The following is a 14,869-nucleotide window of genomic DNA, read 5'->3' on the forward strand; positions in this document are numbered from 1 at the left end:
AAAAGTCTTGTCAAACCAGACCTGATCCACAGAGGGCAAAAAGATCATGCCTTAATCATGCCAAACATTTTGTGCAGACTTGTTTTTTTTTTCCTCTCTGTAATTTTCTCATTTGATGAATTCAAGCATCCCCATGCTTTAGAACCGAGATTTGAAATGGAAGCCAATAGCCTTTCTGTCAAGAAATATTTTACATTTTCTGGGAAAAAATGTTTCTATCATTAATAAGAATACTTGCTAATAGATGTTTTTAAAATACGTATGCATGAGTATACATATATGTATACTATTATTCGATTAAATGAATATAGGATTGTACAAATCTTCTCTTTAGAAAAACAGAACTTTCCAGAACTTACATCAGAGTCAGGCATCCTTATTTCTAAAGCAGATTTCTACAGACCTACGTGCAGTGTGGGGTTGTTAGAGAAGGTGAACTCTTCCCTTCTCTGGCCTTTCCATAAAGTTAGCCTGGGCACAGTGAGGCAGGATGGACCGCATAAAGCTATTATATCCAATACAAGTGAGAAGGAGTAATTAGAAAGGGGAAAGGTACTGGATCAGCCTTGGGGCTGTTTTGTTTTATGATGTGGGCATGTAGCACAGACCATTTGAGTCACAACAGAAAAACTAGAAGGGAATGGAAACTCGACATTGAGGAATGAACAGCACAAAGGGGCAAGTCTCTTGTCACCTGTGGAGAAGTTATTGACAAAAAATTACATTTACCTTTCAGGCTAACAAACACGTGACTATCAGAACCTGGTACCATATCAGATGGTCTGTTCAGGTCCAGTGTATGGGACTTTACTGTAAATAAATAGTAAATAGAGATCTACATCCAGACTCTTTAAACATAAAAACATACAGTGTAATTTTAGAACATGCTTTTCATTCAACATCTCACAGTTGATGACAATTATAACAGAAATGTTACCAGAAGCATTAATGGAAATTTATGAAAAGAAATATACCTATCTTTCTTAAATTGATTTAATTTTCAATCATTAGCAATATTTTTTGTCTTGAAATGAGGCTTTTTTAAATACCTTTTAAGACCCATTAGTAAATGAAACAGATGCCTACTTAATATTTAAAGAATGCTACGTTGAAACATAGAAGTAATACAAATCAATTCTAAACATTTAGAATGAAATTATTTTTATTTCCTGAGTCTTTTGCTATGTATTGGATGAAGAGATCTGTGACAAGTTCTGGTCAACCAAAACAACGTTTGTGTGTTAAGAAGTATTTCACTGCACCCATCAGATATTCATACCAGGCTTTACACCCCCCATCCCTGCCTCAAACCTCATCCGTATCTAATTCTTTTGTGTAACTCACAGCCACTGTTAATGCAAATGGTCTTTTCTTCTCTCTGTAGAACACCTTCAGCCTGTACAATTGAGGAAAGAAAAGTAAAAACTTCTGCAAGCACTCACACCTGAAATTAAGCTGTGAAAGCCACGATCTCTGCCCTTGCACTAGACCAGCAGGTGGCAGAAATAAGTTATTTTGGAGTGAGATTTCTCTCGAGGTAAAAACAGTCTCCTAACTGAAATGCTAATAAGCTCTACTGAATTTTTGTTATTATTGACATATTTCCCTGGATGAAATTCCTTTAGCCAAAACTAACCCAGAAAAATTAAACTTCAAAGTTTATTCTCAGGTTTGTGAGGTGTGCAAGTGAAGTTCACAGGTAGACTTACTTTTATAAACCTCTCATCTGTGAAAACCACCAAGTTCTGCATTCATCTTGTTGGTGAAACTTAAACTTTTTTCCCTTCTGATTTCCACACACCCCTCTTCCTACGGTTTCTATTTTAATAAAGCTATTTTTACAGACACTTTTAGTGTTTTGGTGTACCATTGAACTCTGAGACTGTGTCTATCTCTAGAAAAGTTATGGTCTGTAACAACAGCAGGTTCCTGGCATCCCATGCCTTATCTTTAGCTGCATGGCTATCCCCTGACATTAATGGTGCAAGGATTTATATTTTGCACTTTTTGTGTGGATTGAAAATAGGCTTCAATGGGCTATTTCGGTGTAATGACTCTTCAAGAGTCATCTTTTCTAAAAGGCTCCTCCTTTTCAAAAGAGAATCAAGGTATTAAATAATCAATACAACATCTTTGTTTGCCTGTATGTGTTTTACCTATGCAATTGTTAAGGTTGAAGATCCATTAACTAGAAAGAATAAAATAGGGTTTAACTTTATGACTAGCAGAGAGTATTTCCTTCTCAAAATATTGCTAGATGGACACCTTCAATCTTGGCTTCATAAGGGAAAAAGAATTTTTACAAATGCTGATGAAGCAGGTGGAAGTTAAAGATTACAAGATGGGCATTGGCTGCATGAAGGAAGTTGTTGGTATGTCATGGATAGGAGGATGCCTTTTTGCTGTAGAAAACAATTCTTTCCATATACACTACACACAAGCCCACCACAGGGTTAAATTTCTTCCCCATGCTCTAGCTCTACCCTTGCTGAGAAACAGGTTTCCTGAGATTGTTTCCATCCTTATGTTTCTATGACTTCAGTCCCTTGACAAGAGCTCCACACATAGTGAATGTTATATTTGAGGAGAAACATATATTCATGAAGTGCCTGCCCTCAACTAGTTATACCTACCACAACATTGAGGTTCTTCCTAATGCTATCACTGTGCCCAGAAATTGTGTCAAAGGCAGTAATAATAATTGGAATTTCTCCCACAGTCAGAGGGACAACTGAGAAGTAGGCTGGTGTTGCAGAGTTCCCCTTAACCACCAATGTCAGCTGCACAGCCTTCTCTGTTGCCTCTGCGGTGCACAGCCCCTTCACTGCATCCATCGTCACTGTAACCTGCAGGGACAAGGCAATGCCTGCGATCAGGCTTAGTGCACCACCGCGCAGGAAAAATACTCCAGCTCCATCATGTCTAGATAAGAATGGGAAATGACATGACAAATGGGTATAACAGGAGACTAGCTTTTGCTTAAAAAGGAAATAGCAATGCAGACATTTTGCAAAATGGAGTGTTTTTCATTTCGCTCCCCTGAATTTACTATTCTCCAGTTATAAAATGGGAAAACTTTTTTCACCAAGAAGTGATCAAATGCTGGCACGGCTTGTCCAAAGAGTTTGTGGAGTCTCCCTCCTCAGAGATATTCAGTATTTGACTGGACAAGGCCCTGAACAACCTGCTCTAACTGGACATGCTCTGAGTAGCATGTTGAACTAGACACCTCTGGAGATCCTTTCCAGCCTAATTTGTTCTATGACCCTGTGGTCTGTTCATCTACATTCATTGACTAGGGCTGTGAAGGTAAATCAGCTAGTATTTCTTCATTACACTAAATTTGCACTATAGTTTTGGCCTATCCCTGAACCACAGGGAAGTAAGAAGGATAGTACATTTTTATACATCCCAGCTCTATGCCATTCAACACAGTTCAGAAGGTGCTGGTCAAGCAGAGCTCGCTGAGAGATGGGAAGAAATGAAAAAAGAACATCAGCCTGAGGATGACAGAGGCCCTAAGCCCAGCGACAACTGTGGCCATATGCAGAGCTGGATAGGTGTGACAGGCAGACAAAATGTGGCTTTGCATTGTATGCACAATGAATTTTGTGGCTAACTTATTGGATTGTGTGCTCATAATTTACCTCTGTATCTTGAATACCTGCTTTATCAGCAGCTGGGTGTTGCCCAGATTGGCAGGCAGCAAAAACGTAGCTGGTTGCTTCAATGAAGGGGGAGAAGACAAAGAATTTGGCTGTATAATATGGTAAATAAAAATCTGTTTTATATAGTAAGTTTGATTAGCAAGTAGAACCAGATCCTGTCCTTGGGGAGACTTTCAAAACAGGAGCATGATGTCTGGGCTGTAGGAGGTCACTGAAAAGTGGCTGGGTCATTTACATTATTACATAGCCGTGCATCTAGCTAGGTAGATGTGTATAGCACAGCAGTTGGTGGTAATACTACCTGGAGATCGTTGGGCAGATAGTTGTAAACCACTGCTTTTATTTCTAGTTGTTCATGGCGTCTGACTGAGTATGGTAATCTCAGGGATACAAAAAAGTCTTTGAAAACTTCAAAGGTGTGGGGGTCAGCTATGCAAAATCCTGGGATGAGAAAAAAACAGAGTTTAGAATTACACACTTAACATCAGCTGATAAAAAGTTAAATGTCTAATCAAAACTCATTGTCTGGGCTGCCCCGGGGTCAAGAGCAGGAGAGGAAGACAGATCCAGAAAACTTTTCAACTCTTTCCCTGAGAGATCTATCTCAGGGGTAGATGATTTGCCCTCTGGAGTCACTGCCATGGTTTTCGATAGGTAAAATTTGGCAGGAGTGTTTGTAGCTTTCGTGAGAGAAATGTGGCCCAGCTTTCCTGCAAAGGCCATGTTTAAAACACAATGACCTGTCCTCACTTTCTATAAATACACTCCATGCCCATTGCTGCACCCCTGGATGAGCCTCCCTTACCAAAGGGGAGTAGGCAGTACCAGGTGGACCCTTTGTCCCTCCTGCATCGTCCTGGTCAACCCCCAGGAGCTCCCAGAGAGCAGCACCTGGGAACATGGGCACTCTGGTGTCCAGCCTTGATGATCCTCTGCTAGTCTTCTGGTGCTCTTCTCTTCTCTGGCTTTCCAGAGACCACAAACCCTCATGCTTCTCTGAGCTGGCCAGAACTTGCTCCCAGAAATATTCAAATAAAAGCAGTGTAATTACCGCTACCTTTCTTGTGGCTTCCTGGCCATATGGAAGCTAAAATGAGATGGTTTATAGATTGGAAAGAATAAGAGACAGTTTTGATTGTATAGTCCATCCTCCTTCAGAGCCCACTTCATGTTGTTTTTATAAATATGCATCTATCCCTTAAAATCTAGCTGGGCTTTAAATATGGCATGAATGAGAGGAGTATACATCATGATCAAAAGACTTTGTGTTTTTCAGCACAGACTGTTTCACTCTGTCAACATAATATTGTATCTCTGTTTTAAAAAATATACATTCTCTATTCATCCGTACAAAGAAACCCAATAAAATACCCAATACTTATACCTTTTTGGGGAGATATGCTTATTGCCTGAACTTCCCAGGTAGTTATAGAGTCAGGAGCAAAATTTTCTACACTAAGAAACACAAAATAAAATGTATTAGGAAGGATGTATAAAATTTGAACATTGTCATTTGCTGAAGTTTGAGTATTGTAAGGGAAAATAATATTCCCCCAGTTGTGGAGACAAAGTACTTGCAAATATTCTGAAGTCCTCTATATCAGATAACACATAAAGCTGATATTTATATACATTTTACTGTACACATTTAGACATATTCATCTAGTGAGGTAATATAGTACCTATGGTTCCCAGGGGTTTTCACTTCTTCAAAATTCCACCACCAGCTCTCAGGAAAATAACTGCGCAAGTTGACAGAGGTTTCATCAAACAATTCTTCATGGTCATCATAGTCTGTAAAACAAGAGCAGAAGTCTTTGGCTGCTGACCTTACACTCTTTTGCAGGGAGTCAGTTTGTCAGAGAGAAAGTAGCATGAAAAATCCTTTGAATGAAAAGACCCATCTGGGTTCCAGCTTGTGCATTAAAAAAAAAAAAAAAAAAGCTGAAAAAAAAGAAGCAATGACCAAAGATTGTCATTGAACAAAAGGATAATTCTTCTTTCCAAGTTCAATAACTACATGCTACCAAACAAAAAACCATTCTCCTTTAGGAATGCATAGTAAAGATGTTCCCACCATCCCATATTTGTGACAGAGCATGAAAGGGGAGCTCTGAGAAAAATGGTAGCAGAAATTACACTTAGAATGGGGTCATTTTCAATGCAAAATATTTTTTTTGTAACATAAGCTCTTGTGTGATCAGAGATAGACTTTGGGGAGAAGGAAGGAAAGAAGAAATAAAATTGTGTTTGGCTGAAGTGGCCCCTTCTCATGAGGTAGTGTTTTGGAGGTATTCAGGTGTTATAACAGTAGTACCACTAATGAAATAGTCATGAATCCAAGGTCACTCAGAGTCCTGAACGCAGACAACCACCCCCTTCTCTGCTCTGCTGTTTGCAGCCTCCCGGGGTGCGGGCCTGGGCCCACAGCCCCTCCATAAGGCTGTTGTGGGGCCAACGGTGGCTAAAGTGATTCCTGCCTTTTCTCACACCAAGAAGTTATCCTATGCCACTTCCACCTTCACAGTGTACAGTTGTGAATGGCCTGTGGGTGCTGCACTATGCTGGGGCTCACTGAAATGTTGATGTGAAAACTTCCTCCCCAGCCACACAGCATTAAATGCCCCTTAAGCCTCCCTTGCCACCATATGAAGGGTATTTTTCTGTAGACAGTTGCATGCCACTGTTCTTTACATCGTGCCAAGCCCACTCTGATCCGCCGCTTCGACTCCTTTCTGAGGGTTGTGGCTTTCTCACAGCAGTCCTGGAAGGCGTTTCTGCATTTGGGGGAGCCAGCCACCTTTGTTACCCTTTTTGCACAAGAAAACCTCATGGGATTTAATTTCATTCCATCTTCACAGCATTTTTGTAGATCAGTGTTTTGATATTTGCTGGCTGCAATATAATTAAAGCCCAGAATTAGTGCTGTGGAAGTAGCAATAAGCGTAAATGTGTTCATCATGCTCATTCCTGTCATTCTTTGCAGTTAATGTGAATTGCTATTGCAACAGTCTAACTTCAGCTGGGGACCTGTTCTCCATCCTAAAACCAGTTCACAAACACAGGAGGAAAGCATATGCCCTATGGCATCCTAGATATTCTATTCTAAGTTTTCTCATCAAATTCAGACTGCGAATTAAAAACATCTCATTGGCAGACTGGAATTAGATATCTTGGTAGAAATAGCCATGGCAGTGTTCGCATTCTTGAATAAAAAGACCTATTTCAAAAGCAAGGAGGATCCCAGCTTCAGGCCATCATGTCTTCTGGCAAGGAAATATCAGTTTGTGTAAACTTTTTGGTTTTTTAAATTTAGACCGAATATTATACTAGCTCTTCTCTTAATTGGAGCACAAAGTACCAAAGCTGGCACAACTTCAAAGCAGAATGTCAAGATATAAATAGGATCTCTAAAAAATTTTCTGGCCATACAAATAATTTTGAAAAACTTTAAAGCCATGACTGATTCTATGGCATGATATTTAGCAGAAGTACTTCATATTTGAAATTATAAGCTGGTGAATTAACTTCCATTTGCAGCCACGCTACTCTTTGGTTTTGTTTTTTGAGTTGATAGATGATGCATCAGGTCACACGGCATAGTATACACACTCAAGCTAGGTTTTGGCACTTCACTCAAGAACTGGGACTATGAATATCTCGGTATCCTTTACCATCCCATCACTTCTTGCCCCCTAGATTCCAGCCAGATCCCTTTGCCTCCCGCTGCTAAGCTTTTCAGGCCACCCAGATGAGCAGACACACCAATTCCTGACATTTTCTTCTGAAAATCCAAAGATCTCTTCTGCCGTCTGGTAACCTGGAAGCATTTATAGCCTGGGAAAGCAGACGAGAAGAGCTCAGTTATGATACTATGACAGTAACAGCCTGATCATTCAGGTCATTCATGGAAGACCCATCTTAGGACCCATCTCATTCACATAAGACCCACAGTTTAATGAGTTACATTACAGCCCTAGCCCACTGTTGCCTGTCTCAGCTGAGCTGTATACCAGAGGATGAGCAGCCATGATCTGGGCTATCTGAGCTGCCAGCACCCAGTGGAAGAACAGAAGAAGAAAAATCCAGAGGCAAGGGAGATTTTACGACATCATGATAAAATGTTTCTGATTTTCAAGCAATCAGCCTCCCCAGATCTATAGTGGTCTTGTACAAACATCTAAAGTAAAGGGCAGATTGCACTTACCTTCCCGAGCTTTGGATTTAATTGTATCTGATAAAAAGGCAAGACCAACATCAGTAAACACTTGAACACTATTTGCACCACCACCTGCAGAACATCCAAGATCATACGAATTCATAGCATTAAATACCTGCCAAATAAAAGAACGTAGATAAACTGTACACACTTGCAAAAGTGGTTTTTTTCAATAAATATTAAAAAAAATTCTTGTAGCCTTTGACTCGCAGAAGCAAGACAAACTGGTGGTACAAGCTGCACTTGGAAACGGAGATTAAAGCTGAACGATGTTTTAATTGGGGAGTGCTTTCAAGTAATGCTTTTTTAATTTACAAACTTGTCTGCTGTAGCATGGAAATCCCCATTTTAAATATATAATTAATCTTAAATACATCCTGAATTGCAAAAGCAAAAACATTTTCAAGCTTAGCAAAGCTTTGATTAAGCAATTAATATCTATTAATTAAATTTTGATCCTCTCATTAGTCATGGAAAATTCCATTTGACTACTAGATATGGTATTTTCTTCTTACAGATATCTTACTTTTTTGGCTGTAAGCTTATTTTTCTTGTTCAGAATAAAAACTGCTTTATCAACCGCAGCTAAGGCAACTGTTCCTGCATGGTCCGTTTCAATAAGTAAATTGATGTTGTCTGTTGGTTCGTATATCTCTTGTTCTGTTCTCACTTTAATCTAAATAGAGAAGATCGAAACAAAAATGTGTTTGTTAAAAAGCGAAGACTCTTTGGGCCGGAAATACTGCAAGCCATGACTGTCAGCAGTCAGAGGCTGGGGTATGTTCCTGTTCTGTGGTGTTTCTGCCTGGGATCCTGTGTTTTGGAAGACATAGATGCAGACAGCTCCCACTAGATGAGAATGTGGGGGGTTAAAAGATGTGTCTGTGCAGGATATTGGACACTACCTTTCAGCAACACTTAAGCACCAATGGGAATTAAAAGTATGCGTAAAGGGTTTGCTGAACTAGGGCCCTCAATATCATTTTGTTATTTTCCAGTGGAAACAAAATCGCCATGAAATACAGCAAAAGACTAATTAACATACAAATTTAACTGACTTAAACCACTCTGCAATAGTACTACCTCCTTTCTATCTCACATTTGAATTCTTCAACATGACTGGGTTCAGATCTGGTGCATATCTAATGTAGACACTTCTGTGGTTTACGAGGAAGTAGCCATAGTGATTGTGAAATTAATAGGGAATTATTAATAGAAGTGCCAACTTGAACGTAACTGGGTAACAAGACCTGCACTTGCTCTGCTGATACCCCATGTTTTTGTTTTTGTTTTGGAATACAATAACAGAAGTTACTTGCTTTGAAAGTACCTTTCCTTCACAGACATCCATAACGTCCACCCATACAGAATCAGCAACAATCTCTTGATGGCCCTTGTTCTCAATGAAGTAATAAGCTAAAAAGCGAAAGGCGGGCACCATCTTCTCAGTGATTTTAAGGTTTATTATTTTGTTTGAGGACGGGACCCTTCCCAAAAGTTCAGCTTGTCCCTTTGCCACAACCTACAAGGCAGAAACAACCAGAAATAAAATATTGTGAATACACACTAGACTGGGCATTATGTTGCACAATTTTATATACCTATATAGAATTTTCTGAGGCCATTTCTGTTTAAAATTTATTCTCTTCTAATGGCACTTAATAGTTTTAATTCCCAGCCTGCATATAAGTAGCCTAGAGGAGATCAGCACACAGTTCCTCTAGCACAGGAGTGTGGTCGTAAGCCTCTGCTACACTGGTCTTGTGGCCTGGGTTTGAACACAAATCTATCACCCTCCACTCAGTCTTACAGCTTGAAAAGGGGGTCCCAGATGGCAGTCTTGCTTTTGTCTTCTACAGTAATAGGTCATCACCCCCAGGAGGAGACCAGCTTTATTTAATGTGTATTCAGTACTGAATCTTTCAGATGCTATGGAAGTCTTGGAGCAGGATGTTTCATCCAAAAGGTATTACTCAGGATAAAGTATCACAGACTGGCCCTCAACTGATTTCAGCTCATCTTTCACTATTTAATTCCTTTCTTCATGTGTTATGTTAATTATATTCCTGGGTTGTCAGAGGAATGGAAAACAGACACAGTGGCAGGACTGATAGTGCTCTTCCCTGAAAAAAATACATGCAGCATTCCCAAACACATAGTGAATGGGCTTCAGGAAGAAATAAAGACATGCTGCAGCCTGGCCTGAAATCCTCCCTGCCTTAGTTTAGGTGACCAAAGTTTGGGAGAGAGCCTCACGACTGAGCTCCCACAGTGTCTCCTACCACCCCTCCCATACACCCTGCCTGCCCAGCACTGCGCCTTCCCAGAGCCCAGTAGCAGCAATTCCAACCCTATGCTAAGTCATCCAATAAAAATTAACCCCCAAACCTAAATTTAACTCCTAGGGATACAATTATTCCAACATATCAGAGTCCTATTAAAAATAAATGGGAATGGTGCCTGTGGTGCTTATCAACCTGGGAAATATAAGCTGCCAAGGGAAATTAGGATGAAGAGAGGGAGAAGGGGATTAAACATATTTAACAGATTCATTACTGGAATATATCCATGAACACATTTGTCTCCTTCAGCAAAATAAATACTTTGCATTCTTGGTCCCAGGCTGAGCAGGATTGGTTCCTCACTTTTCTACCTGTAGAACTGCTTTTCAGACCCAGTTTCAGGATGCTATTAAGGGCCATAACAGCCAATGCCTTCAGTGATCCTTCATGACATCTGTTGGAGAAAACACTGACCTACCTGTTAACTATCATTGGGTGCAGGTAATATGGAGCCATGGTAATATAAGAATCATGTGTTATTCATTACATAAAAAATAGTTAACTATAAAAGGCATTTTCCGAGATATTCAAGGTCTCCTAGAATATGACTAAGTTTTCTTGTTGCAGAAATTTTATGCATATGTATGACCTGCCCACAACAAGGTGGGCAGCTCTGTAATAGCTGAAACAAAGGTATTTACTGGAATCAGACCAATAAAAATAATATTTAATATTGGCTTATCATGAGGAAAGAATACAGATTGGAAGGAGTGGGAAAGAACGAGATCTGGATTACGAGAAATCAAATTGTCATAGATATCATAGAAGTTCTCTCTCCAGGATTTCAGCTTTCAAGGCTGTCAGTTTAGTATCTTTCAAAAATTTCCAGATAATTATGCAGACGAACATTACCCCATATGGACCTATTTGCTCTAGACTGTATTAGAAACTGCAGACTAAAATTTGTACTTATGTGTCCTTCTTCAGAAGAAAAATTTACAATTTACATGCCCCCAGATATATGCAAATATATAACAATAATAGAATCAAAGAAGTAGTTTCTGGAAGGGACCTGTGGAGATCTCTAGTTCAACTGCCTGCTCTAAGATGAGCTATCACCAGTGTAAGATTAAATCAGATGTGGTTTTCCATAGTTGAGTGTTGAATGCTTCTGAGGATGGCAATTCCCTAAACTCTCTGGGGAAACTCTTCTAGTAGTGCATTCATCACTAGTGAAAAGATTTTTCCAAAATGAACCTTCCACAAAATTTGTAGCCTTTGTCCCTTGGTGTATTGCTTGGCACCACCTAGGAAACTTTGTCTCCATTATGTCTATAATTCCTCTTGAAGTAATTTTAGGTTGCTGTTAACTCACTCTTAGCCTCCTCACCAAACTGAACAAGCCCATTTCCCTCAGCCTGTCTGGTAGGTTAGGTGTGCTAGGACACTGATCATCTCAGTTGCCCTTTGTTGGACCCCTCTGGTTTTCCATGTATTAGTAACTAGATAGATGTTCTGGGTTGTATAATTTCTAAAAGAAGTTACTGATATGCTACTATTCTGTTTACCATATAATAGAAATAGTCAATATTTCCACCGCCAGACTGATGAATATCATTCAAGGTGATGCGTAAGGTATCTTCAGGTGCCACAACAGTATGTGGGATGCTGATGCTGAGATAGTTTGGGGAAGCAGACTGGTATCTTTCAGCTCTGATACTGGTTTCAGGTGATTCTAATTTTTCTTTTCCCTCTTCAGCCTTTACCTGTCAGGAAAGAAAAGGACAGAGTAAAGTGTCCTTTAGGAGACAGTATAGAGTGTCACCCTTAATTCATATCTTGCCAGGTTATTCAGAAAATGCTGGAAATTAGATGCATCACTGCTGAAACCTCATTAGCAGAACCTGGCATAAAACCCCAGGATTTTAGTTACTTTATTCTCTCACCCTATTTTGTCTCTTGCTGTATTTGCACTTGATATTTTTCAGCCTTGGCTCTTTCTGAATGAGAATCAATGGCTCAAAATCACAAAGCGATTTTGTACTTAGACAGCTTTTTTCCCTTTTTATACTGTGCACATAATTGAAACCTGTGAGCGTCCAGATGTAGCGTACTGTCTGCATTGCTCAGGACCTTTTACTTCACCTTCTTCTCATCATTTTTTGTCACTTCTCATGGTGATATTCCTTACAGTCCCATTTCCATCTTTAATGTCAGGAAAATGCACATCCGACCCCCCCCAAAAGCACCACTACCACCAATGTATGTACTCCCAAAGTTCCGATGTACGCGAGTGTCCTCCACTTCGGTAAGACATCCCTCAGGCTCCTGGTCTTTCTAACATATCTTACACAATCTGGACAAAGCTGTGCAGATGGTCTAAGAAATCATGTTCCACCCTCTGTGCTAATTTAATGAAAACTGATGATCTTCACAGACATTTGTAATTGTCTTATGAGCTCTTCTCAGCGGTATATTTTTAAACATGGATGTTTGGGTTTTCTTTACCATTATTTGAAGCATCTGAGCATCTCCAGGGATGTCGAATGCAAAGGGGATTAGACCGTCTTTATTTGAAAATGCAGTCTTCTTCATTGGTGTTTTTCCAGGCAAGTTAACAGTAGCAGTGACAGGTAGGGAGGCAGCAGGAGAGCCATCAATCAAAGTGACAGATGCCTATTGGAAAAAAATGTTTTTCTGTTACTTCAAGGATATGCCTGGGTTTAAAAAATGCCCACAAACAAGAAGCAATTATTTTTATAAACTGAGAAGAAATACAAAACTGTATGCATTAGTGTTTGACAATTTGAGCTTTGATAAAAAGGGGTAGCAATTGTCTCAGTCTGGACTCCAGTTAAGGTAAAAAACTGTGAACACAGATTAACAGCTGCCCCAGATTTTCACAGCATCTATTAGATCTCAGCCAACCCCAGAGATATTTATCTAAACTACTATAAGGTGAATTTCTAACTTTAACTCTTTGTGGAAAACTTTGTAGAGAAACTTGAAGGCATGAAGTTTAAAAACACAAAACCTTAAAATACATTTTTTTTAAAAAAAGACAATACCCTGTTTTAGTTTTCAGAATTTTAATTTGATACGGTATTAATTTGATACATTATTATTTTAATCTTTTGATATGGAACTGAGGAAGAGAGTCCTATGTGTTTTATAAAACCTTGTAGTGCAACAGTGCACAGATGACTTCCAGAACAGAAAACCAGCATTTTCTGGTTTCAGTTTCCCTGCTCAGGCTCTGTGTGTACAGAAACGAGACAAACCAGACGCAAACAGTAGCTCCCTGTTGGACTCATTCCTGAAGGTCTCTGCCCTACAGAGCTCTGACTGGATCAGATAAGGATTTTATAAACAGTGCAGATATAAATCCCTTGCTATGGAGGCAAATGGATACAGTCAGCTAAATTCTACATACCACAACAGTGAAGGGGGCTCCAGGCACAAAATACTTTTTGGTGTTAGACAGATCAACAGCATAAGGAGATTTCACAAACTTCACATTGCTGAGTTCCTCTTCCCTCATCTCACCACCTGTTAATATCAAACAGTATGTGTTGCTATGGGAGTAGCATCCATAATTTCTGTTTTCAAAATTAATTGGATTTTTAGCAGTATATGTAAAGAAAACTGAAATATGATCCCTCCCCAAAGAGCTTCAGCCCTGAGAAGAGGAAGAGATGGGTGCGGGCAGATGGGGAACACAACCAGAGACAGGCCAGTGCAAGGGCAGTGTGATGTGTACAGTGCTTCAGCGAGCTAGCACTGCCAGGTGTGTGCTCTCAACAGCTCAGACACGGAGACCTGCAAAGTGATTTGTTACTCACAAGATAAAAATTCCCCTCTAACACATCAATCAGAACAAGGTGCCTGCAATCACAGAGCACATTGATACCACAGGAGCCACTGCGGCTGCGCACCTCCCTTTCCAAGCTCTCGGGGCTTCATTCCTGGGGGAAGGCTTCATCAAAGTCCAACATAAAAGTCACTCAGAATCAGTAGGGGGGTTTGGATGTTAGATCTCTAATTTTCTGAAAGAGGGTTTTTTTTTCCATTTTTTACTGCTGGTGAGAGTTAATATTACCTAATATCATCTTCTGCAACTTTGCACCTACAAGACAGCTTGAGCATCTGCTTCCCATCTAAGATTCTTCTAGTTAAAGCTCTTATTCTTCTAGTTAAGTTCTAGTTAAACCACTACCCATAACTACTTCTAAAAAAAACCAGTTACATGACTTGCTTGAAACTAAGTGCATTTAGAGACATACTTTCAACATCCTTATTTTCCACTTTAACAGTCCAAGGTTGAGAGGTGTCAGTTAAAGCCCACCAGCCTTGCCCTGTCACGCATATAATTAATACCAAACACAGCAAGTACACCAGTGTGAAGGCAGCCTGCCTGTGGCGGAAAGGAGAAGCGTGCACAGCGTGGTAGAGACCACATCACACCACAAGATCTTATATCCATCATGCTGGTGTGGCAACAGGAGGTCTTTCAACCCCTTTTGCTCTTGCAATAAACGTTGCAGCAATAGTGCATCTAAGTACCTATAGTAGAGTATACTAAAGAACTGCACAGCTGCAATGCATTTGACTTAATTCTAGGATTCTAAGGAATCCTACTTAGTATTTAGGATTTTTAGGAATTTTTAGAATTCTAGTAATTCTAAGCTATGTAACTAGAC

At 39.8% G+C, this 14,869-nt stretch overlaps 1 protein-coding gene across 3 annotated transcripts in view; it reads right to left on the reverse strand.

Annotated features, from left to right (window-relative positions):
* The window catches only part of LOC142041576 (complement C4-A-like), a 51,799-nt gene that overhangs the window by 21,901 nt on the left and 15,029 nt on the right, over nt 1–14,869 (reverse strand). For all 3 annotated transcript variants that reach the window (XM_075050497.1, XM_075050496.1, XM_075050495.1), the window contains exons 10-23: nt 13,603–13,718; nt 12,678–12,845; nt 11,738–11,935; nt 9,218–9,409; nt 8,414–8,563; nt 7,876–8,002; nt 7,434–7,505; nt 6,363–6,563; nt 5,351–5,462; nt 5,053–5,123; nt 3,970–4,109; nt 2,634–2,846; nt 1,345–1,396; nt 730–810 (exon numbers count right to left, since the gene is read on the reverse strand). In XM_075050497.1, coding sequence (XP_074906598.1) covers nt 730–810; nt 1,345–1,396; nt 2,634–2,846; nt 3,970–4,109; nt 5,053–5,123; nt 5,351–5,462; nt 6,363–6,563; nt 7,434–7,505; nt 7,876–8,002; nt 8,414–8,563; nt 9,218–9,409; nt 11,738–11,935; nt 12,678–12,845; nt 13,603–13,718 — 1,893 coding nt within the window. The remainder of the gene's footprint in view (nt 1–729; nt 811–1,344; nt 1,397–2,633; nt 2,847–3,969; nt 4,110–5,052; nt 5,124–5,350; nt 5,463–6,362; nt 6,564–7,433; nt 7,506–7,875; nt 8,003–8,413; nt 8,564–9,217; nt 9,410–11,737; nt 11,936–12,677; nt 12,846–13,602; nt 13,719–14,869) is intronic.

This window comes from Buteo buteo, chromosome 18, assembly GCF_964188355.1.
Source record: "Buteo buteo chromosome 18, bButBut1.hap1.1, whole genome shotgun sequence".
NCBI lineage: Eukaryota > Metazoa > Chordata > Aves > Accipitriformes > Accipitridae > Buteo > Buteo buteo.